This window comes from Podarcis raffonei, chromosome 5 (genome assembly GCF_027172205.1).
Source record: "Podarcis raffonei isolate rPodRaf1 chromosome 5, rPodRaf1.pri, whole genome shotgun sequence".
Taxonomy (NCBI): domain Eukaryota; kingdom Metazoa; phylum Chordata; class Lepidosauria; order Squamata; family Lacertidae; genus Podarcis; species Podarcis raffonei.
The window spans coordinates 90,072,947-90,096,607 of record NC_070606.1 but is presented as its reverse complement, the minus strand read 5'-3'; the positions used below and the strand labels follow the sequence as shown (position 1 = coordinate 90,096,607).

The 23,661-nt window shown below is 45.9% G+C and overlaps 1 protein-coding gene across 3 annotated transcripts in view; it reads left to right on the top strand.

The window, feature by feature from the left end:
* Nucleotides 1–22,693, top strand: part of TBL1XR1 (TBL1X/Y related 1) — a 161,678-nt gene extending 138,985 nt beyond the window's left edge. For all 3 annotated transcript variants that reach the window (XM_053390592.1, XM_053390589.1, XM_053390590.1), the window contains exons 5-16: nucleotides 2,950–3,169; nucleotides 7,002–7,134; nucleotides 8,413–8,554; nucleotides 9,530–9,593; nucleotides 9,757–9,854; nucleotides 11,403–11,463; nucleotides 13,353–13,474; nucleotides 14,148–14,222; nucleotides 16,282–16,409; nucleotides 18,040–18,205; nucleotides 19,652–19,753; nucleotides 22,322–22,693. In XM_053390592.1, the coding sequence (XP_053246567.1) occupies nucleotides 2,950–3,169; nucleotides 7,002–7,134; nucleotides 8,413–8,554; nucleotides 9,530–9,593; nucleotides 9,757–9,854; nucleotides 11,403–11,463; nucleotides 13,353–13,474; nucleotides 14,148–14,222; nucleotides 16,282–16,409; nucleotides 18,040–18,205; nucleotides 19,652–19,753; nucleotides 22,322–22,348 (1,338 nt within the window). In that variant the 3' untranslated portion in view covers nucleotides 22,349–22,693. The remainder of the gene's footprint in view (nucleotides 1–2,949; nucleotides 3,170–7,001; nucleotides 7,135–8,412; nucleotides 8,555–9,529; nucleotides 9,594–9,756; nucleotides 9,855–11,402; nucleotides 11,464–13,352; nucleotides 13,475–14,147; nucleotides 14,223–16,281; nucleotides 16,410–18,039; nucleotides 18,206–19,651; nucleotides 19,754–22,321) is intronic.
* Nucleotides 22,694–23,661: the final 968 nt, after the last annotated feature.

The following is a 23,661-nucleotide window of genomic DNA, read 5'->3' as shown; positions in this document are numbered from 1 at the left end:
TCTTGTCGAAGAAGGTTGGAATAATACAAAGTTCTATGGAGGCCTCAATCAGGGCAGTCATTCATTGCCATGTTGGGTGTGGGTGTGTGTTCGTGTGTTCTTTTATCAGACTGCTGGTCCTCCAGAGATCAGATATTAAAGTTCCTTCAATGTTCATGTGAACAGGTCGCATGTGACCAGATTCTGGGCAAGCCTAAGGAATCCAGAGAGCATGCAGACAGAAGCACCCTCACCTGCAAAAGCATGGCATGCAGTTGCCAAAAGCTCAGAACTACCTGTTGCAGTGCACACATGGCCAAAACGTTGATGTCTCTTCATTTAGGAGGTCATCCACAAGCGCCATCAGCTGTGGTCATTCAAACAACGCCAATAAGGCAGTGGATCAAATTGGGGAGGGAACCCAGTTGATTGTGCTGTTTTTTTTAAGGACACTGTGGTTTTGGTTCGCTCTCATTTGGCCTAGTGATCTTGCCCAGTCTTTTGCAAAGATGTTTCTGTTTTGGAGATACACACACAAACACACTGCATTATCCCACAGACAGGTGTGGAGAACCTCAGGCCTGGGGGCTGAAGGCAGCCCTAGAGACACTCCCCAGGCCACAGCCCCCATCAGCCCTGTCCCACACCCTCCCAAAGGGCTTTTGCGTGGCTGGAATTTGCCCTTAATGTCTCATGCTTGCCTGGAAAGATGATGGAGAGGCGGCGGGTTGGGTGGAGGGGCGTAGAAACTCTGTTTTTGTGTGTGGCTGGAATGCAGACCACTGCACAGAGGTAAGAATCATGTCCACTGCTCTGGCTCCACCCTCTTTTGACTGTGGCCACACCCACCTCTGCAAAAATAGCTTAGCGTCCTTGTCCTTGGCTTTCCTAGTCTAATGGAAAGCGATGCACCTCACCGTTCTCCTCACTAACCCTTCCATACAAAAATAAAACTTTTTTAAACTCAGATTATTTCCTCTCCACTCCCTCCTTCAAGATGCGAAAGTTTTTACTTTTGAGACCTTGAAGTTGTGCACGTCAGCCATTTCCCCCTCCTTACCAAGCAGGTGCTTTTACCAGAGCCCCTTATTTCTGCCTAGTAATTCAGGTGGTCCCTTGGCCTTCTGCAAGGAGAGCCTTTTCAACACTTCAGTTGAGGGCCAGGAGCCATTTCCGCCTTCCTTTGATATCCCTCTCCTTTCCTTTTGAATCGGAGAACAGAGTGAGCATTCACCACTCTCACGGTGAAAAGAAATCTCTGGGAAGGACACGAGTCCAAGGGAAGAACGGAGAATAAATGAGGGAAGCAGCCCGCCACAAGGAGTTGCCCCGTCCTCCCAGCTTCTAAAAACAAGCCAAAGGACATGTCTATGGAGGCAGTTTTCGAGGAAATACTTTCATGTTCAGTTTGGTGTGTCCCCTGCCTTCTGGCAGTACTTAACAAAAGCAAATGTATGGGATATTATATTGCCCTTAAACATACGTTTGGATATTTTTTGTGAAAATAAATTAGTCTCCTGTGCTGAGAAGCCAGGCAGATTGAGCTGGGCCAATTCTGGCCTTCCCAGTCCTTCCACCCAGTTCTCAGATCAAGTTAGCCCCCCTCATCCACGATCAAATAGTGGGTGCAAATGCACCAACCCAGTGTTCACTAACAGCAGCACTAGGCTGGAAGTCTGACTGGCATGACAACCCGATTCCCAATGAGAGGGAATCTGCCTGAAAAAGCTCTTCTGGTCTTATGGTCAGAATTGTTTCTTTTCCCCTAAGACCTGGAATTCCAGGGCCATCCACTGGGCATGGGCTCATATTATTGTTTGTATACAGTGGTACCTCGGGTTAAGTACTTAATTTGTTCCGGAGGTACGTACTTAACCTGAAACTGTTCTTAACCTGAAGCACCACTTTAGCTAATGGGGTCTCCTGCTGCTGCCGTGCCGCCGGAGCCCGATTTCTGTTCTTATCCTGAAGCAAAGTTCTTAACTGGAGGTAATATTTCTGGGTTAGTGGAGTGTGTAACCTGAAGCGTATGTAACCCAAGGTACCACTGTATAGGGGGCTCGTCAACCTGGAAAGGTAGCTCATCTAGGAGAAGATATCCGCCTTGAGAAGAAAAGGCTAAAGATTAAACCCCGCACAGATCCAGAGTGCAGTCCCTAAGACAGTTGACTGGTGCCATGTACGCCTCCGTCCAGCAACTTCTGCAGCCCAGCTGGTGCCAGACGTATTGCTCCGCTTTCCTTTGGGCCACGATTGGGGTCTTGTCATCTGGGCAGGCCAGGACCCCCATACACGCTGCCCCGGCTTGCGCCCCAGGTTTCCGCTAACAGAGTAGTTTGGCTTCATCTCCAGAGGTGCACTCCATGATCTCCTGAGACAGACGGGTGCCAACAACCAAAGGGTGCCAACTTGAATAAAATATTGGCAGTGGGGGCATAGTCACCCCGCACAGTCAATTACAAGATGCAATCCATGCACACCATCTGAATGGCAGTGCGCATCAACTTTAGGGGGCAGCCTGGGTGAAATGAAAGTAGCCCAGGGGGGGTTTTGCCGCCGACTCTGCTATTGGGCAACCCGAAGGTCAAGGGCGGGGTCTCCCCTCAGACATTGTTGGAGGCAGAGCAATGGACTGACTCTTTGCAAGGCATCTTCATTTGTTTATAGACAGAGACTATTCAGTAACTTCACAGGACAATTGGCCCCACATACCCATTCTGTCCTTGCCCCGCGATGCCTTTTTAGAGGGCCCCCAGAGGTTTTTTTTTATAAAAAAACCACTGATCCTGAGTTCGCTCTTGGTTTAAAAACACACTGCAAAGTACTCTGTGCAGTGGTCAAAAATCATCATCGTCAGGACAGGTTTGTTTACGCTCCTGCTCTGAGATTATTCATGAAAAATTTGACCTGCCATTTAAACGCTCTCTCTCTCCCCCCCCCTGTCTCTCTCATCCTCAACCTGCAAATCAGGATGGTACTTTGTTCGATGGTAGGCCGATAGAGTCTCTCTCGCTGATAGACGCCGTGATGCCCGATGTGGTGCAGACGAGACAGCAGGCCTACAGGGACAAACTCGCCCAGCAACAGGCGGCGGCCGCTGCGGCGGCCGCTCCGACAAACCAGCAGGGGTCTGCAAAGAATGGCGAAAACACTGCGAATGGCGAGGAAAATGGAGCCCACACTCTAGCAAGTAAGTAAGCCGGCATGCAAGAAGGATTAGGTGGTTGTGCTCTTGCCGTCAAGTTCCGAATTTCACGCAGAGCCGTCTGCATGCAACATCTCCATATGCTACTGCTTCCCGTTATTTGAGCGAACAAATTTGGCTAGGTGATCAGGCCACGGCTGCACCAAATGTTTGTAAACATTTGAAGGGGGGGCTTTTGGGGGGGGGTTGGACAGTGTTGCTCAAAGCACCATGTTCCCAGCGCGTGCACGCTTTTTTATCTGCAACATTTCCCAGCTGTTGCAATTTGTTGGAAAACGCCCATGGGTGCCTGCTAGAACTCCGATCGTCCTCCAGTATGCGCAACACTAGAAAAGGCATCTCCCCTCTCATCCAGTGCGCTCAGCAACATAAACCACCTTGATTTATGCACACTAATCATCTAGCATAACACAGCAAGAAGCGTGAAACATAGTAGTCTAATATACTATTTATTTACACACTATGTACAGACTACAGCATAATGGTGACCGTTCTCTTCTGCTCCGAGAGAACAAACAGAACAAAATACAGTGGTACCTCTGGTTACGTACTTAATTCGTTCCGGAGGTCCGTTCTTAACCTGAAACAGTTCTTAACCTGAAGCACCACTTTAGCTAGTGGGGCCTGCTGCTGCTGCGCCGCCGCCGCACGATTTCTGTTCTCATCCTGAAGCAAAGTTCTTAACCCGAGGTGCTATTTCTGGGTTAGAGGAGTCTGTAACCTGAAGCGTATGTAACCTGAGGTACTACTGTAAAAGCAAAAGTACATTACAAAGTACTTACAGCGGAAGAGAGATAAGGCTGTCTTCCGTTCCCACAGTCTTCTCAGACAGGCATGTGAATTATACCAATCACAAAATGCAGCATCGGAAGAGTGAAATTACTGTTGCAATTCCTACAATTGCGGAACATTTTTCAGCCGGCAGAATTGCATCTGGGCAAGTGTGCCTCCATTGAAGGTGCCAGACACAAAGCACATTCTTCACGAAACACAGTCAAAATCCTAAATTCAGGCTTAGCAGAGTCCCACCTTGTGTGGCCTGCTTCTTATTTACTACTGTGCCCACAGTCTATTGATTTATTTTAAACCTGCAAAGCAAGACCACATGCTTGGCTCTCAACAGTTGAATCAAAACTGTTGACTGATCCTGAGTTCGCTCTTGCTTTAAAAACACACACAAGAGCGCCTTGCAGGATCAGACCAGCATTGTTTGCAAGGGTCCCAGCAGCAAGCTGGACTCTGCTGGCAGTGGAAGGTTAACTGTGAGCCCAAGCTCTCCCCTAAAGTATGCTTCCAACACTTGGCTTTTATTTGCATTGGTAAACCTGCAGAAATGCACGTTCTCTTTAAAACTAATGTCTCCATTCCTTTCCATGTTTGGATTTAGAAGCCAGGGTGATTGTTGGTGCTTTCCAGCCCTTCTTTTTTTGCTTGTTAACTGTGAGTTGCCGCTTATGCTAGAAATCCAGACTACTGGTCTAAAGATAATGTGATTTACCAGCCACCCCTACTGGCTGGAAACGCAAATGATACCTGCTCTCTGTCTGCCTTTGCAGAAAGAAGGATTTGTGTAGCTTCTGTATCCAGTGCGAGGGATACTGAGATGACTTGGGGAAAATGCTGGCCCTCTACCCTCTGTCTTGCATGTGTGCTTTTGCAGATAGGTCACTCTTAAATTAGTCACCAGACTTGCAAAGGTTGTGCACAGATCTCCAAAACAGGAAGTGGATTGCATTTGCTAACCATAACTTTCTGTCCTTGGCTCCCTTGGCTTAATCTGATTTCACCTTTTGGAGTTTCAATTTCCTTTTGAAATACTAGAAAAACGTCGCCACCAGCTTAGACTCAAAACTGTTGACTTTTGCTTGTTTAAACAGACAGGCCAATGTGGATTAAATATGGCTTCCTTGCCAAAGTAAATAAAGCAACTTACTGTACCTTGTCATGATTAGCCACTGGTTTGCCACACACCTCCGTGGAGTTAGCTGAATATGGCAAAATGATCTGTATGGGGGTAGGAGAGTTTTTCATTACAGCGTATGTTTAAATCAGAGTTAAGGTGGTCTTGTCTTGCCCTCAGCCCTGCATCACCCTAGAAACTTTATTACTTTAGCATAATAAAGTACACGAACAATGAAGATAAAAAATGCATGCGGTGACAAATACATAATTTGTAGAAATTATGTAGAAATACATAATTTGTATGCACACAAGAAATATTTTGGCTTTGCTCTTAAGGCAATTATTATTCACTATTACTAAAACCTCCAAAGATCTTGAGATAGCATACATGCTTTATTGGGGCATATACAGAGTGCCCATTCAACACATCAGCGGAGTGTTCCAGTGAAACAGAAAAACACTACACAGTCCATTTATGGGCAATATAAAGCAGATCCACAGCTTAGCAGTTACATACTGTTGTAGTACACGGTCTTTCCAGCAGCATACGGTCTTGCAGTGTTCCAACACAGACTAGGCTCTGGCCCAGGGCAGGAGCCAAGAGCAAACTTGCTTCAAACACAAGGGTATTTATACTTTAGATTGTGCTGAGTCACTCTCACATGCTTGCTGAGTCACTCTCACATGGTTAACCAGGTGCAGGACAAATATGCCCAAAATTAACCAGCACACCTAAGTACCTCTTTCTTGTCCTTTTTTCTCTACATCCTTATACATCAACATGGTTCCCCTAACTTGTATAATCAAAACAGTCCTCTGAGGTCAATTAAACAGGGAGGTTGTGACTGGTCTAAGGTTACTCTGACCTTCATGGCTGGATAGGAGATAGGAGATAGAAATCCCCATCCCCGCTAAGTCCAGCATTGTGTCCACTACACTACTCTGAATCTCCACTCCTAGGACCCCATTTGGTGGCTTGAATGCAGTTCAGTTGCACCAACCTATAGAAAGGGCACATTGCTTCTGATGCTTAGATGTAGGAGGGTGTGCCAGAAGGCCCAGTGATCAAGGGAAGCAGAGAAAAGCCCAACAGAGTATGTGCTCAGAGTCAATGGTTAGAGTGTGAAAACCTGCTGAAAACCAGTAGTGGTTGGTGGGACGGAGCAGTAATATTTTCTGTTTCCCTGGTGTCGCTGTGCTTACCAGGAAGGGAGAGGCATCAGGGAGGTTGGTGCAGTGCAAGTGCACCAGCATGAGTGGCGGATTGGTTCTGCCAGTGCATTTGCACTGTGCTGAAATTTCATTTCAGTTTTAAATCGTATACCGCCCTTTCTATATTACTATACACAAGACGGGTTTGTAAGCTGAAGAAACAACAAAGCAGACTGCAGAGATCTCACACGCCTAATAATCTGATCCAATAAAAAGTTGTAATGACAACCTAACCTTAAAATAAGCAAATAAAGCAATGTTCAATAATCCATTCGAATAGCGTTAAATTTATCAGCAAACACTAGTTACACAGCTCGCACTTAACCATTACATCAAAGAATTACTAAACTGTAATCAATTAAAATTATCAGCCAGTAGTAATGCATAAAATACCATGAAACATTCAGAACCACGAGAAAGGATCAAACTGAGAAGGAAGTCTCTAAGAAGCCCGCTCTCCAAGTAGCAGTGCTGGTGAGAGGTCAGATAAGCACCGCCACCTTCCCTGCTGACTGCTGCTGCACGAAACAGTGCCCTCTGGTCCATCAGCACTATATGTAAGATGGCGGTGGGGTCGGGGCAAAGATGTACCAAGCAACCAAGGTGTGCTGTCCGTGGTCCTGCAGGCCAAAAGGCAGGATTCAAGGAAGGAGCGGGTCCATAGTAACACACCTCCCCCCTGTTGTTGTCCTCTGTTCTGCAGATAATCACACAGATATGATGGAAGTAGATGGCGACGTCGAAATCCCTTCTAACAAAGCAGTGGTGCTGCGTGGCCATGAATCAGAAGTATTCATCTGTGCGTGGAACCCTGTTTGCGACCTCCTGGCCTCTGGGTATGTTTCCCCTAAAGAAATTTACAGAGGCAGTTCTTTACTCCGGTTGCACAGCCATTTCTTTAAGCACAAGAAGGCGGGGAGGCCGCCGACCACACATCTGGCATCTGTTTGTTTTGTATAGAGAAGTTGAGTCTTTTTAGTTTTTTAGTTTTTAACTTCTTATCTGTGCAGAAAGTTCTTTTTTAAAAAAACAAAAGGCAAAGAGAGAGAGAGAGAGAGAGAGAGAGAGAGGAAGAACTTACCTTAAAAACAAAATCAGTAAGCATGCTGTTCTGAGGCACTTGGTAGCCAACTTCCACAGCTTCCAGAGCCAGTGTGGTGTAGTGGTTAAGAGCGGTAGATTTGTAATCTGGGGAACCGGGTTCGTGTCTCCGCTCCTCCACATGCAGCTGCTGGGTGACCTTGCGCCAGTCACACTTCTCTGAAGTCTCTCAGCCCCACTCACCTCACAGAGTGTTTGTTGTGGGGGAGGAAGGGAAAGGAGAATGTTAGCCACTTTGAGACTCCTTAGGGTAGTGATAAAGCGGGGTATCAAATCCAAACTCCTCTTCTTCAAAATCCCATGGGTGTTATTGTTTTTTCATATCAAGAAGCATGCTGGATAAATGCTTAAAGGAAAGTCTAACCCCCAGAACCACCTCACTGTTATAAAATATAAGCTCAGCCTAACACCCACCAAAATTCTGAAGCAATTGTGTTGGGTGGGGGGGACTCCCTGAGAATGAAGGAGAAAAATGGAAGGCTCGCTTGCAGGGGAATAAATCTTTTAAAAAATTGGAGGCCAGCTTGTGGCACACTGCTAGTTTATTTGCTAGTTGTCCCCATATATTTTGCACACTGCGACAGGTGGTTTGGTATCCTCCAGCTGTGGATACTTTAATTAGTGGTCCAGCTCTTCTCTGAAGACCTGGGGAATAGGACTGCTTGAATCGCACAATGGTGCCGACAAAGTGGCATGCTTTAAAAGTGGGGATTTTTGTGTTCGTTTTGGCATAATTAGCCGTAGCTTCTTGGCTCTTTGCAGTGGCGAAAGTGGTAAGCGCGTTATTTTGGGCAACATAAAAGCGTTCCCATTCAAAACAGCGGAATGAGGTCCATGTAGCGTTACTGCACACAGAGGAGAAATGCGAAAGACTTATTTGAACGTTTGTAGCAAAAGAGCCTGTAATTCTGGGAATGGTTGTGACCAGGCAGTGTTACCCACACCTTTTGCTCTTGCAAGGTGGTGGTAAATTATTGGCTCAAAGAAGCCCATGATCCCTGTTTATTTTGCAGATCGGGAGATTCAACGGCAAGAATATGGAACCTTAGTGAAAACAGTACCAGTGGATCCACACAGCTGGTCCTTCGGCACTGTATACGAGAAGGGGGCCAAGATGTACCGAGCAACAAAGACGTGACATCCCTAGATTGGAATGTAAGCAGAAACTCCCCGGTGCTCCAAACGTACTTTGCAAAACCCATATTTTCAGCTTCCAAGTTACAGTGGGCATCCACAGGGGGGGATGAGGGAGTTCTTTTCTGAACTTTCCACTTTGAATTGTGAGTTGACCGTGTCCCTTTCATCGCTGCTTTTAATGCCACCAATGCCCATGGTAACCAGTAAAATGCATACCTGCTGAAAGGTCAACATTTGGCGTAGCTGGGATATTATCTGGAAGGCTGAACTTTGCAACCCCATAAGGATTCAGGAAGCACATCCGCTCCCTCTTCTGCGCAGAAGAGAACTTTCAAGACTCAGTGGGCTTTCAGGAGTGTTTTATTGTGTACACAGAAGGCATGCACAAGCCCTTGAGCGCACTTAAATCAGCTGTCTGGGCAAAGAAACTAAAGGCAGGAAATGCAAAAGAGCAAGTAAAGTTACAAGTGAGCTTTATAATAGTCCCAGATCAGCAACAGAGAAGCATAACAAAGAAAAAAACAAAGGTGTAGGTCAGGGAGGTAGGGAACTCATAACTCCCATGGCCAATAGTCGGGGATGATGGGATTGCAGTTCAACAATATCTGGTGGGCGTCAGGTTCTCCAGACCTGGAAAAAGTGGAAGAGGGGTATCTTGGTGAAGAGTCTTTAAATGGATTCCGCACCGCACCACCCCCATCGATGCAATAAAGACTCACCCTGGAATAGTATTGGAACAGGCTTTAAGAAAATCTGTTGGTAGTAATCTGGTGAACCGGGTTCGCTTCCCCGCTCCTCCAAATGCAGCTGCTGGGTGACCTTGGGCTAGTCACACTTCTCTGAAGTCTCTCAGCCCCACTCACCTCACAGAGTGTTTGTTGTGGGGGAGGAGGGGAAAGGAGATTGTTAGCCGCTTTGATTCTCCTTAGGGTAGTGATAAAGCGGGATATCAAATCCACACTCTTCTTCTCTTCTTCTTCTTTTGCCCCACAGAGCGAAGGTACGCTTCTAGCAACAGGGTCATACGATGGATTTGCAAGGATATGGACTAAAGATGGTGAGCACACAGTTCTCCAGTCGTCTTCTTTTTTCTTTCTTTTGTAACTTTGTGTAATTTTGTTCCAGTGTCCTTTTTTTCTTCTCTTGTGCATAGCATAATTTGTTTCGATCTTTCGTTGTCCCATTTTAGAATTGTAATAAATGCTCTCTTTATTGTCCAGGTAATCTCGCCAGCACGTTAGGGCAACATAAAGGTCCCATATTCGCGTTAAAATGGAACAAAAAGGGCAACTTCATATTGAGCGCAGGCGTGGACAAGGTGAGACAGCATCTGGCTTCTTCAATAATCCCATTTCGGCGAGATCAAATTATGGGGCGCACCAAACAGGTTTAGATTTGAAAACCCAACAGAAAAAAAGACAGTAAGGCCATGTGAGAGCCTGTCTGGGTTTGGAAACAACAATCTTCACTATGCCTTAATATAGCAGGTGACTTATGAGCATTCTTGACAACAAATGTGGTCTCTTAATACTAGTGGAAATTGCAGTTCGCTCAAGTATGGTGGGGGCGAACTGTCAAATGGCGAACTTCTGAGAGCAAGTGAACATTCCCAAGGCTGGAGCAGCTTAAGGCAAGCAGACAATTATATGGAGAATTGCAGAGAACATTTCCTGCAGTTTATGCATGACGTCCCCTTGGGTTTCCCTTTTCTTGCTTAATGCATTTTGCAGCAGGAAACCCAAATTTGCTATGCTGTGTGCACTCGACAGGGAGCTGCCACTGATCTCCCTGACCCAATAGGACAAATGTATGTTTCACATTCACAGGAAGTTTTAAGCAGATGCTTCAAGAATGAAGCATTTAGTCCTATCAGTTGGTTTGAAGCACTTAAAAAGCTTTTGACCAGTTGAAAAGGTGCCCTCAATTAACTGGGCAGCAGGATGATGATAATATTAATAAGAAGAAGTTATTATCACTTACAGCAAAAATAATATGAAATACATTAACTCGGAAAATCCACATCACAAGGCCATTATGGGAAATGCTATGTAGATAATCCAGTTTGATGTAACTTTGCCAAATAAATGCACTCATGGGATCTCTCTGAAAAGGGCAATCGGGATAGTCCTTTTAAATAAATTAAGGGATCCCTGTGTCGTTTTCTCAGCACAGAAAGGATGGGAAGGGAGCCTAAAGCTTGTTGATTCCAATTTTGTCCTGGGTAAAATCACTCTGTGTGTGTGTGTGAGAGAGTGAGAGAGAGAGAGAGAGAGAGAGAGAGAGAGAGAGAGAGAGCGTGCGCGAGAGAGATTTCTCAAACAGGCCAGAAGTCATCCTCTTTGCAGTAGCTCTTAATCTCATGAACATGAAGGTTTTCTAGTCATTATATGTCACAGTGAAGGCAAACAAGTTTTCAACCTTGCACAAAGGAAAGGGAGCTTGTGTTGGATTTAGAGTGGATAAGCAGCTGGTGGAGAAAGGGTTTAGCACGCTCTCTACTTCACATCACCCACCCCTGAAACCGCTTTTGGGGCAGGAGGGAGCTGTTGGTGTGCAAATAATGTGTCGGGCACTAAGTGGTTAGCTGAAGGCAGACGCTGCAGCCTGCAAATATTTGAAGGGAGATGAGCTAATTAGGAGATTACAGACGAGTAATATGGATATTAGGAACTGCTTTCTAATAACGCAAACTTGTAAGCTGCACCTGTCTGGTAGATAAACTTTTGCTTGGGGCATTTTTAAATAGCAAACCTACAGAACATACAATCTGAATAATGCCGGTTTGGCAGACTTTAGCAACGAGTGAGATCTACAAAAGCAATTTTATGGTCTTTTGCTGTTTGTTTGTTTGTTTGTTTTAATTCAGACCACAATTATTTGGGATGCACATACTGGAGAAGCCAAACAGCAGTTTCCTTTCCATTCTGGTACGTATTTCTTTTCAAAGAAGCAATTAGTTTTGAAAACTAGGGGAGGGGCAATTAACAGTGGAAGACGCTGCCTTTTAAGGCTCAGTTGGTCCTGATTAAAATCAAGATTATCCATAACTCTTTTTTTAAAAAAAGCACGACTGTGCACAAAATCTCTTTGCTACATTATAAAAAGAAGATACGTTTAGTACACCATCCATTGCACCTTGCATTTGAGTTGGTATAGCTTTTGAAAACCTGCAGATGGAACCACCTTGTTAAATCCAGAGTCTCCGGCATGTCAGTTCAGATCTCGTCTTCCTCTGGCCTTGTCCTCTTCCAAAGAGCCATCTGGGCTAATTTTTGTATTCTCGGTTAAATCTGCATTGTTTATGGCAACAGATGACACAGTCTCGTCTTGACCTTCGGGTCTCAGGATCTGTGATTTGAGAGTAATGATTTTAAGTTTCTGCTTGACGCAGAACATCTTAATCTTGGGGTCGTGGGGTCAAGCCTTATGTTGGGCGAAAGATTCCTGCATTGCAGCGGGCTGGACTGTAGAAGATGTTTGAGGTCCCTTCCAACTCCGTGATTTTATGATTTTCCCACCTAAAATATCATCAGTCCTGTGCAGTAGGTTAGGTTGGGCAATATCTCCCTAAATATATGTTTCCATTGAGCACTATGGCTGAGCAGCAATTTGAACCTGGATTTCCCATATTCATACTGCTTCCTTGTTCCACCAAGTGCCTTGTGCAGGTGAAATAGGGGGCAAGTGCAGGCCAAGGGGACAGTCCCTTCTGCACTTGCTTTGCATCCTCCAAGGCCTGTAGCGTTGGGGAGAGGGGCTGTGATGACACACATCCTTTTAAACACCGAAGGCTTCCAGGCATGTGCAAAGAGACCTCTTTCCAGAGTTTGTTTCATTTCACTTTTAATTTGTATACCGCCTTTGTATATTGCTATATTGCAAGGCCGTTTACAAACTGAAGAACAAAATGTACAACAAACATCACACATCTTATAGCAATCCATTCCCATGCAAATAAGTCATAATAAAAATATGACTTTAAATAAACAACTTACATCAAATTAAATACAAACAAAACGCCTTGCGAGTCGAACGTTTTGGCTCCCGAACGCCGCAAACCCGGAAGTGAGTGTTCTGGTATGTGAACGTTCTTTGGGACCCGAACACCCGACGCGGCTTCCGGTTGGCTGCAGGAGCTTCCTGCAACCAATTGGAAGCCGCGCCTTGGTTCCCAAATGTTTTGGAAGTCGAACGGACTTCCGGAACAGATTGCATTCGACTTCCAAGGTAACACTCTGTAGTATGCAGTAATTTGTTAGAATATAACAGCAGACTTTAAAATGAACTTGCAGAATATCAGCAAATAATAATTAAGCAGAAATTCACTCTCGACAATTGCAATGAATCGTTACTTAAATTATCATCAGTAAAAATAACAGCAAAATTGCAATACATAAAAATACCACAGTACAGTGGTACCTCTGGATACAAACGTAATCCGTTCCAGAGGTCTGTTCTTAACCCGAAACTGTTCTTCACATGAGGCGCACTTTTGCTAATGGGCCTTCCTGCTGCCGCCGTGCCAAAGGCGCACAACTTCCACTCACATCCCAGGGCAAAGTTTGCAACCAGGAGCATTTACTTCTGTGTTGGTGGAGCTTGTTACCCAAAGCGTTCGTAAGGAGGACGGTACATAACCCGAGGATCCACTGTATATAAGAACCATATAGAAAGATGAAAGTGAGCGACAAGGGCAATCCCCTCTGGATTTTACATTCTGCTCTGCTCTAGGCTGATACCTTGATACCGTTTGCTCATGAATACAGGGGGGTGGTTATGTTTCTGCTTAACATTTTGTCTGTCTGTCTGTCAATAGCACCAGCGTTAGATGTTGACTGGCAGAGCAACAACACATTCGCCTCCTGTAGCACAGATATGTGTATTCACGTCTGTAAACTAGGCCAAGATAAGCCCATCAAAACTTTCCAGGGCCACACCGTAAGTATAGTTCTGTTCTGTTTTTAAAGCAATGTTCCACTTGTTTAGTATAAGCTGCACATATGGAGCAAAGTTAAGAGATGTGATCCTGTCGCCGGATGGCTCAGAGCTTTCCTGCTGCCGTGTCACCTCAGCCCAGCACCATATGCTACTTCCATGAAGGACCTGCACCCCCAAGCTGCAGTTCCCATAAGATCACAGCGTTTCCCGTCAGTTCATGAGAGATCTGTTCCAGATTCCAGGCATGGATTCTTGGATTCTTTTGAAAGTTGTGAATACCTTACAGATTCTTACGTTAGCTCAGCCGGTTGTAAGGGGAGGCATAGCCTGTGTGTGCCCCATACAGCTTTTGCATTGACTGTACAATTTGCATAGGCAAAGATGGTGCCATGATGCTGTTACTAAGCTCCTCCAAAGGAGGCCCCATTGAATTAGCAAAACTTTTTCGTAAGTGTGCTTCAGATGCAATCTGAGTGGTATGCCTGCTGTGTCCATTGCCCATCTCTGAATAATTTCAAGCCAGACATGTTCCATCAAATTTCAGCACTGTTCCTTCTGGATTAATGGTGCCACCATGTTGTTACTGAGTTGGAAGAGCCTTCCTTTTATTTCCCTGTCCTCTTATGTCAATGAAATGGGAAACGTCAACTTCCCTCTTGCTCTTAAATTTCAGAATGAAGTTAACGCAATCAAATGGGATCCCACTGGTAATCTTCTGGCATCTTGTTCCGATGACATGACTTTAAAGGTAAAATGTACAACACCGGGTGATCTGGTTTTATAATAAACTACTTGTGCTATACTATTTCAGTCACGTTCTTAGGTGGAGTTTATCGCTATGTATCCAAGAAGGCTTTGGCCTTCTTTTGACTGGCAACGTTGTTAGTCATCTTTGGCAAAATTGGACCTGGTGTCCTATAATGCCATCAGAAACATCTTTCTGGACCAGCCCATGAAGTCAAATCTCCTTTTGGATGCCCCCATTCTCTTGCTTGTGACAGGAATCGGCCTAAAATCCTAGGCACTCCATGTCCTGATGAAAAGCAGAGTTGCAGAAACGTATATTTGGAGTGAATGCGTCTTGGAAGTAATAAAACACGCAGAATCAAAGGTTCATCAGTAAAAGAGGAATTTTTCACGAAAGGCAAAAAAACACATGGAAGGCAAAACACACACACACACACACACAACTTCAGAGAAATCTGCAAACGTTCAAGGTCGAAAATGAAAGTAAAAAAGAATTACCAGTTTGCTGAGCGCACAAATTTATCTATCTCAGTGTGACCTTGAGATAGCCAAAACATAACATAACATTTCCAACTCTTATCAGTAAAAAAAGAAAAGAACCTTGTAGAATGAACTAGTATCTTCCAGCATTTTCCACTTTCTGCCCTTAAAGACCCCCAGTATTGAGTATTGAATGATACTTGGCCAATAGCCATTGATTAGCCTGTCCTCATGAATTTGCTCCTAAAGCCACCTTTGCTAATCCCAATCCCAGCATGTTGAGGCTTTGTTACGTTTTCAATGACTAGATTTAGTGTTGCAGGAAGACCTTCCTTTTCCTTGCGCTTGTCAGTCAATTTAATTTACTTGCTTCATCTTCCTGACTTTAAAAAGCACTTGGTGTGGCTATCAGCTCATATCAGCCCCTTGTTTCACTTGTTTTAGCGTAACATATTCCCCCAGGTTGGCACCCAACTAAATTTTACTGGGAGTGCACTCAGTGAAATGAATGGACCTAACTTGTTGACGTTCATTAATTGCAGTGGATCTATTCTGAGTAAAACTTAAATACCACCCTGGTGTCTTGGTTTAGTGGCTGCCTTTTTGAACGCAGAACAGGAATTGTCGCTGTTCCAGAGGATTATAGTCTACAACGAAAGGAACAGGGAGCTGAGTCTATACAGAGTCAGACCATTGGTTCATTTAGTTCAGTATTGTCCAGAACTAGCTAGTACGGTTCCCTTTACATAAACCCAGCAGCAGTTCCGCATGTTTTTAGAGAGGGATACCCTGCAGCGTTTTTAACCACACACTGGAATTTATTTGTTTGTTTGTGTTGGTTTCCGTCCTATGAAAGCACATTCTCATCCCATACGCGTGTGCAGTTTAGCAATTTTATGATTCTGTGTTGAGATTCTTGCATCGCAGGGGGTTGGACTAGATCACCCTCAGGGTCCTTTCCAAATCAACACTTCTGTAGAGAACACCTGGTAAAGGTAAAGGGACCCCTGACCATTAGGTCCAGTCGTGACCGACTCTGGTGTTGCGGCGCTCATCTCGCTTTATTGGCCGAGGGAGCCGGCGTACAGCTTCCGGGTCATGTGGCCAGCATGACTAAGCCACTTCTGGCGAACCAGAGCAGCGCACGGAAACGCCGTTTACTTTCCCGCCGGAGCGGTACCTATTTATCTACTTGCACTTTGATGTGCTTTCGAACTGCTAGGTGGGCAGGAGAGAACACCTGGAGTTCACTGCAAATAGGAGGCTGCCTTCATGAAGCAGCTCTCCACACATTTTTTGCACTTCCTTTCAGTGCTTCGCGACGAGCCTCTTTTGGCATTGGGTGCTGTGGAAATTGCCACAGCTGTGTGCAGAACGGATTGCAGAACGGGGACCGAGCGCCTGCAAATGCAGTGCCAAGTTCACATGAGAATTGGACTCGAAAACCCCCGGAGCAAAGTGTCTTCATTTGCACTGTGTGTTTCTTTGCTTTGGCGGAAGGAAGAGGGTTGCGAAATTTGCTGGGAAACCCTTTGCACAGAAAGTTGATACGCTCTTTCTCCTCTCTTGACCTCTCTTAGATCTGGAGTATGAAACAAGATAGTTGTGTCCACGATCTACAAGCACACAACAAAGAAATTTATACTATCAAATGGAGTCCTACGGGGCCAGGAACAAACAACCCAAATGCCAATCTTATGTTAGCAAGGTAATATTTTCATGGGGGAGACAGCAGCTATGCTAAGGCATCAAAATTCATCCTCGGCACATGGAGGATTAAACTGTGGGGACTCCCCCAATGCGAGGGGGGATAATCGGGGTCCACAGATGGATGGGCCTCCCTCTCACAGGGAGGTCTCAAACCATGCTCAATTGAACACCTTAAAATGCACACACTTCTTCAGATCTTCCTACCAATTGCAGAAAGATCTGAAGAGCTTGCCAGGCTGTTTTGGACGGGGCTTGTATGTGCACCCCTCCTTGTCTCCATTTCAACCCTTTGCATGTTCTAAGAAGCCTGCTATTATGCTCATTTGTGTATTTGAGCATGTGCTCGTCACTCTCCTTTGGAGGGCAAACAGAACCAGCTACAAGTGCCTCATCCTATTTCAAAGGTCAAGTCTGCACTGAACGTTTAAAGCCCATGACTTCCTCTCACCCCAAAGAATCATGGGAACTGTAGCTTATCCCTCGTAGAGCAGCAGTACAGTACAGGCTGAGCACAACACATTGTTCCATTTGCTGCAGTTCCCGGCTTCCTTAACCAAACGGGGTTCCCAGGATTCTTTGGGTGAAGCCATGCATTTTAAACGTTTGTTGGGGATGTGACCGAATTCAGGAGTGCCCCAGGGTGATAATGTCCTAGGCCTTTTCTTGGAATACTGCTTGTTTTGCAGAACGCTGCAATACTCGCAACCTACCGTAGATTCCGGCGTATAAGATGACTTTTTAACCCTGGAAAATCCTCTAAAAAGTCGGGGGTCGTCTTATACGCCGGGTATGGGTTCGCTGGGCAGTGGCAGTGGGCAGCGGGCTCCACGCCGGGAGGAAGCCGCCCGGCAAAGCTGCCCAGCGATGCTAAGCCGGCTTCGCTGGGCAGCTTCCTCCCGGCGTAGAGCCCACCACCCACTGCTGCTGCCCAGCAGAGCTGCTGCATATAAGACTGGGCGTATAAGTCAACCCCCTCAAATTGGCAGCTGCTGGCACCTAATACGCCGGAATCTGTGGTAGGTAAGTGCCAACTAGCCCGAGGAAATCCAGATATGGATATTTAATCATAATGAAACAGGTCGTTATAATAATGAAGCTAAAGTCTAGCCAGTGTGGTGTAGTGGTTAAGAGCGGTGGACTCGTAATCTGGGGAACCGGGTTCGCGTCTCCGCTCCTCCACATGCAGCTGCTGGGTGACCTTGGGCCAGTCACACTTCTTTGAAGTCTCTCAGCCCCACTCACCTCACAGAGTGTTTGTTGTGGGGGAGGAAGGGAAAGGAGAATGTTAGCCGCTTTGAGACCCCTTAAAGGGAGTGAAAGGCGGGATACCAAATCCAAACTCTTCTTCTTCTACAATTACGATTGTAGGGTCCAAGGGGGTTGTTACAGGGGCAGGCAACTACACAGCCCTGATTATGAAAGATCAGCCCTTTTAATGCATGTTTTCTGCTGCACCTCTTCTGTTGCACGCCCCTCATTCTTTTGCTTTTCTTCCTCCACCCTTAATTCCCCCCAGTGCATGGTTTTGTTTTGTTTTTTAAAGAAAGAAGCATAGGTAAATACATTCTAAAGTCAATATTGAAATGACAGCAATTGCTTCCCCCTCCCGTTCTTTCCCTTCTCGGCAGTGCATCTTTCGATTCTACAGTTCGGTTATGGGATGTAGACAGAGGGATCTGCATCCACACCTTGACGAAACACCAAGAACCTGTGTACAGTGTAGCTTTCAGTCCTGACGGCAGGTACCTGGCCAGTGGCTCTTTCGACAAATGTGTACACATCTGGAATACACAGGTGCGTCTACTTGGGCGGTTGTTTGCGTTTAGCTATTTTATTTAAATTCCCTTCTTTCTTAGTGTTCTTGCCCCATACTCCTCAATCGGATTTGCCAGGGCAGCTTTTAATATCAGGGGCTAAGTGATGATGATGATGATGATGATGATGATGATGATACCTTTCAGGGTGTTTGGGGTCTTTTTCTTGCTTCTAGAATGGCAACACTTGGTGATAGGGAACGTGGCCCTTTATTGCTGTTGAACCTCCCGACAGTAGTCCTCACCATTCATATCCAGCATGCCTCTTGAATGCCACGGGAACCTTGCCCATTTTGTTTTCTTTCTCCCAGCCATTCCTCTCCTATGCACCAAGGATTTCCCCAATGTTTGGGACTGAGAATGAGAGAGAGAGGGCACATGTTTCCAAGCACAGGGCTCCCATTAAAATGCAGTATGCAGTTGTGATTTCTGCCCTAAGAGGGTCTGAACAAACAGGGTTATCTAAGAGGGAGGGGGACATCAAACACAAGAGTTGGCTGTTCCGCAAGCTGTATCGTTGGCACAGAAATGGCTTTTTAAGGTGAACTGATAGGTTCGTAAAATGGGCTCCTGCGTGCCAGTCAGACCCTCCCTGGTCACAAATACAGTCTCAGAAGACTAGTTCCCATTTAACTTTCCCCTTGCTTTTAAAAGTCTCTATTAGCACAGTGTTATTTCAGAAGTGACCCTGCGAAAGAGGCATTTTTAAAAGGAACCAGAAGGGTTTGCATTGTGCATATGCTTTTTTCCCCTGGGTCTATGCGTATTGATAATCTGCTAGCTGGACTATAATAGTGACTTGCAGCCCCCCAAAAAACATTTTAGAAGTCCTGCTTAAGTAGAAATGCTATGGCTTGCTAAGAGAGGGCATATAAAATCTTTGAGCTCATCTGCACCAGACTCCAATTTGCTTCTGGGCTAAGTTCAGAAGCGCTAAACAGGCTGAGCACAACATATCATTCCATTTGTTTGTCAGCAGTGACTTCCTGCTCTAGAACTTGCAAATGGAAGGGACCTCGTAGAGCAGGCATAGGCAAACTCAGCCCTCCAGATGTTTTGGGACTACAATTCCCATCATCCCTGACCACTGGTCCTGTTAGCTAGGGATGATGTGAGTTGTAGTCCCAAAACATCTGGAGAGCTGAGTTTGCCTATGCCTGTCGTAGAGTTCCGTCTTGCTCTCTGTCTCCCCCACAGGCACAGAAAGGCACTGCAGAGAATAGTCCATGTGCTCATGTCTCTGTTGTCACCCATCATCTCCTTATTACTGGAGATTTGTATCCCACACAGGAAAAGAACGTGTTTAGAATGTAGGTGGTTTCGAATGCATGTATACTTACAGAAAACCAAGTGGTATGTGTTTATATTAACAAGGATGATAATGTATTCTAATTGCTTTCTATTCACCCCCCTCTTTCTTTTTCAGACGGGTGCTCTAGTGCATAGTTATCGGGGAACAGGAGGCATTTTTGAGGTTTGCTGGAATGCAGGAGGAGACAAAGTTGGAGCGAGTGCTTCAGATGGTTCAGTAAGTACACAGGTTCTTGCAATTTGTCACTCCTGGAATATCCGAGTGAGCTTGGAAATGTAGAGGCTTCTTAAAACAAGCCAGAAGACCCATTGCTGCGTGACAAGCTAGGTGGGGCTACAACTTAATGCAATGTTACATGAAACCAGTAAATGAAAAAGTAAGCATTCATTGGAGCATCTCCTTAGGTAGTCAGTGAAGTGTTGCCAGGCTTAGACCAACTCCACCCATCCAGGTTGGCCATTTGACCCTCCCAAACAGGAAAGACCATTAGCGGCTTTCTGTTTGAGTGGAGACAGCGACGGGTCTTCCTGCTTGCCCTCTTGCACACTACCCAGTGTGGTGTAGTGGTTAAGAGTGGTGGACTCGTAATCTGGTGAACCGGGTTCGATTCCCTGCTCCTCCACATGCAGCTGCTGGGTGACCTTGGGCCAGTCACACTTCTCTGAAGTCTCTCAGCCCCACTCACCTCACAGAGTGTTTGTTGTGGGGGAGGAAGGGAAAGGAGAATGTTAGCCGCTTTGAGACTCCTTCGGGTAGTGATAAAGCGGGATATCAAATCCAAACTCTTCTTCTTCTTCTTCTTCTGTGATCCTGTGTTTCCTGACAACCCCCAAATACGGTCCAGTTACTCTGCCCCCACCTCACCCTGCTTCTTACAGGGACAAGCAAATTGCCACGCCTATTCAGATCTGACACAGAGAGTTCAAATGTTATTGTTTCCAACCAAGGCGCTACCGCAAAACAAGAATTTCCAATCATTCTTTTGAGATTCTCATGACTGCATGCAAATGCGGGGAAGAAGTGGGTAAAACAGACTACAGAAGAAATTATTCCTCCATAAATTAATAATAATAATAAATTTTTATTTATACCCTGCCCTCCCCAGCCAAGACCAGGCTCAGGGTGGCTAACAACCAATAATAAAAACAAGTTGATTAAAATACAATTTAAAAGATTAAGATACAACATTAAAACATTAGGGTGCAATTTCTTCGTAGGAGGAGAAAGGAAAAAGAAAGTGGGGGAGGGAATCAAACTGATTCTAAGCCAAAGGCCGGGTGGAACAACTCTGTCCTACAGGCCCTGCGGAAAGAGATCAGATCCCGCAGGGCCCTGGTCTCAAGAGACAGATCATTCCACCAGGCCGGAGCCAGTGTTGAGAAGGCCCTGGCTCTGGTTGAGGCTAATCTAACTTCCTTAGGGCCTGGGACCTCTACGGTGTTGATATTTATGGACCTTAAGGTCCTCCACGGGGCATACCAGAAGAGGCAGTCCCGTAGGTACGAGGAACATGGAACAAGAGAAGACTTTTTCTGTTTTGTTTTAAAAAGCAAAACGCTCAGGTTCACTACCAACATCCATTTAACTCAGCAGTGTGTACAGCAAGGAGGACCGGCAACAAAATCCTGCAGCGCTCAAGCTCAGGGTGCCAGCCATGCCCTTTTCTAAGGCACACCATTCCATTCCCCCTCCAAACTTTCCTTTTTCCTACCAAAAGACACTTAGCATTCTGTGGGCACTGAGCATGCTCAGTCCTCTTTGGGGCTCAGGTTTTTTGGGGTGCCCCTTTTTTGCCCCCCCTCCCAAAGGCCTTTTAGTACTTCTGGAAACTTTGGGGCTCTTGTAAGAGTCCTGATTGCCACCATCTTGAGCTGCACCCGGAGCTCCCTGTCTGCTAGTTCAAGGACTCTTGTGCCAGCAGACGGGCAACTTTTGATGTTGTGCATTAGAGGATGTGAATGCAACCGTTTTGCATGAAGCTCCCCATGCAGTGGGTCGTGCATACAGCATTGTTACTAGCAAGCTACTTCTGTGTTCCCTTGTGCAGCATAATTCTGCAGGCAGATAATGTTTAGCCATCAGAACGAAAGAATACTGCTGAGTGACTTTAACCTAGCGCCACATTAGAGGCAAAGGGACGCAGGTGGCGCTGTGGGTTAAACCACAGAGCCTAGGACTTGCCGATCAGAAGGTCGGCGGTTCGAATCCCCACGACAGGGTGAGCTCCCGTTGCTTGGTCCCTGCTCCTGCCAACCTAGCAGTTCAAAAGTACATCAAAGTGCAAGCAGATAAATAGGTACTTCTCCAGCGGTAAGGTAAACGGCGTTTCCGTGCGCTGCTCTGGTTCGCCAGAAGCGGCTTAGTCATGCTGGCCACATGACCTGGAAGCTGTACGCCGGCTCCCTTGGCCAATAAAGGGAGATGAGCGCCGCAACCCCAGAGTCGGTCATGACTGGACCTAATGGTCAGGGGTCCCTTTACCTTTACATTAGAGGCAGCCCTTTGTTTCTCAGCTGTCAACGTTCAGTATCAGTGCTTGCTAATAGCGGGAGGGAGTACACATAGGCCCAGGGCAAAAACACGAGTTGTTCATCCCCTCTTGTGACGCCCTAGCACCCATGAGTCAGAGATATCCTATCTGTGGAAGGTGACAATAGGCCTCTTCTCTGTTGTATGCAACTGATGCTCTTAAGAAGTAATGTATATTCTTGTGGATTAGTCTGTTGTTTCATAGACTTCTAAACACCCCACTTTCCCCCACCCCTTCTCTCCTTCCCTTTGCAGGTTTGTGTACTAGACCTACGGAAATAGCGCTATTAGTTGGAAGCCATGGACCGACTATGAATGTGTACATAGCCAAAATGACTGTCCCCTTGACCCATGTACTGCTATAGTCCCAATTGAACCATGGCCAGTTCCACTACAGCCAAACCCGAGAAAGAATTATATACATATACTGTGTATTAAAAAAAAAAAAAAGCGAAAACAGACAAGACACACGGCAAACGATTAACACCCTGAAGAAGACGACAAGAGGTTGTTGGGTTTTTTTTGTTTTTTCACAGCTTGTGAAGCCTGTTCACCAAGTGCTGGAATCTGCTGTGCCCCCACCCCACCCCACCCAAAATAACATGTGAGCATCTTTGAAAATGGAAAGACAAAAAACTAAACAGGAAGAGAGAGAGAGAGAGAGAGATGTAACCATAGAGGAGCAGCTCATTGTGTGTACCAAATTGGGGGAAGTTGCAGGTGGCTGCCTCCCTCCTTCCCTCCCCCCCCCCTTTCTGCATTCCCCCCCTCCCTTCTTCAAGGTTTTTAAAAATGGAATTCCCCTATCGTGTCCCCTCCATCCCTTCTTTCTTCTTTGGCTTCCTTTCTTCGTAACAGACGAGCAGTTTTTGTGTACATTGCTTTTTAACACCCCCTACCCCCTTATTTTTGCTCAGAATTGGGGAGGGTGTGTGTGTGTGTGTGTGTAACGTTTTGCAGCCGTCCTTTCCGAATGCGTTATTTTAAAGGTGTAGGGACATCTCGAAGGCGTTGTGGTTCCCTGTCCACAGCTTAGGCAGGGAGGCAACGAAGTGCAAAGGAGAACTTCTCGGAACATTGTAAGTTTGACATTCCTTTACACCGACATAAGATCCATTACTCATGGGCTCACAGGCCAGGGGGCTGGTTTGGCTCGGCCTTTAGATATAAAAGTGTGTTCCAAAAAGCAGTCGTTCCTTACTTGAGACATTTCAGGCAAACTTCAAAGGCTACATTATTTTATTTTTGTGTGTTTTAATTAAGAAAGTCCAGGGGTGTGTTTATACACACACATAGACACTCTGGTGTTTGGAACACATGCCCGCAATGGAGGGATCAGGGTTGTGCCATTTGCTCCCACCTGAAGTTTGTGTGTTACGTTTTATATTTGCATAGGGACCTGCACACAGAGACACAGCCGTGGTGTATCTACAAGGAGTGGCTCTGGACTGCACCAGTCCTGGTTCCACCAAGGCATGGACATTCCAAAACATCAGCACAGGACTAATTCAACTTTTGCTTTAGCTGTAGCTTGACAGTTTCTTTGTACCCACTGCTATAGTCTTAGAGCCCTAACTGCGCAACTGCTGCGAAGA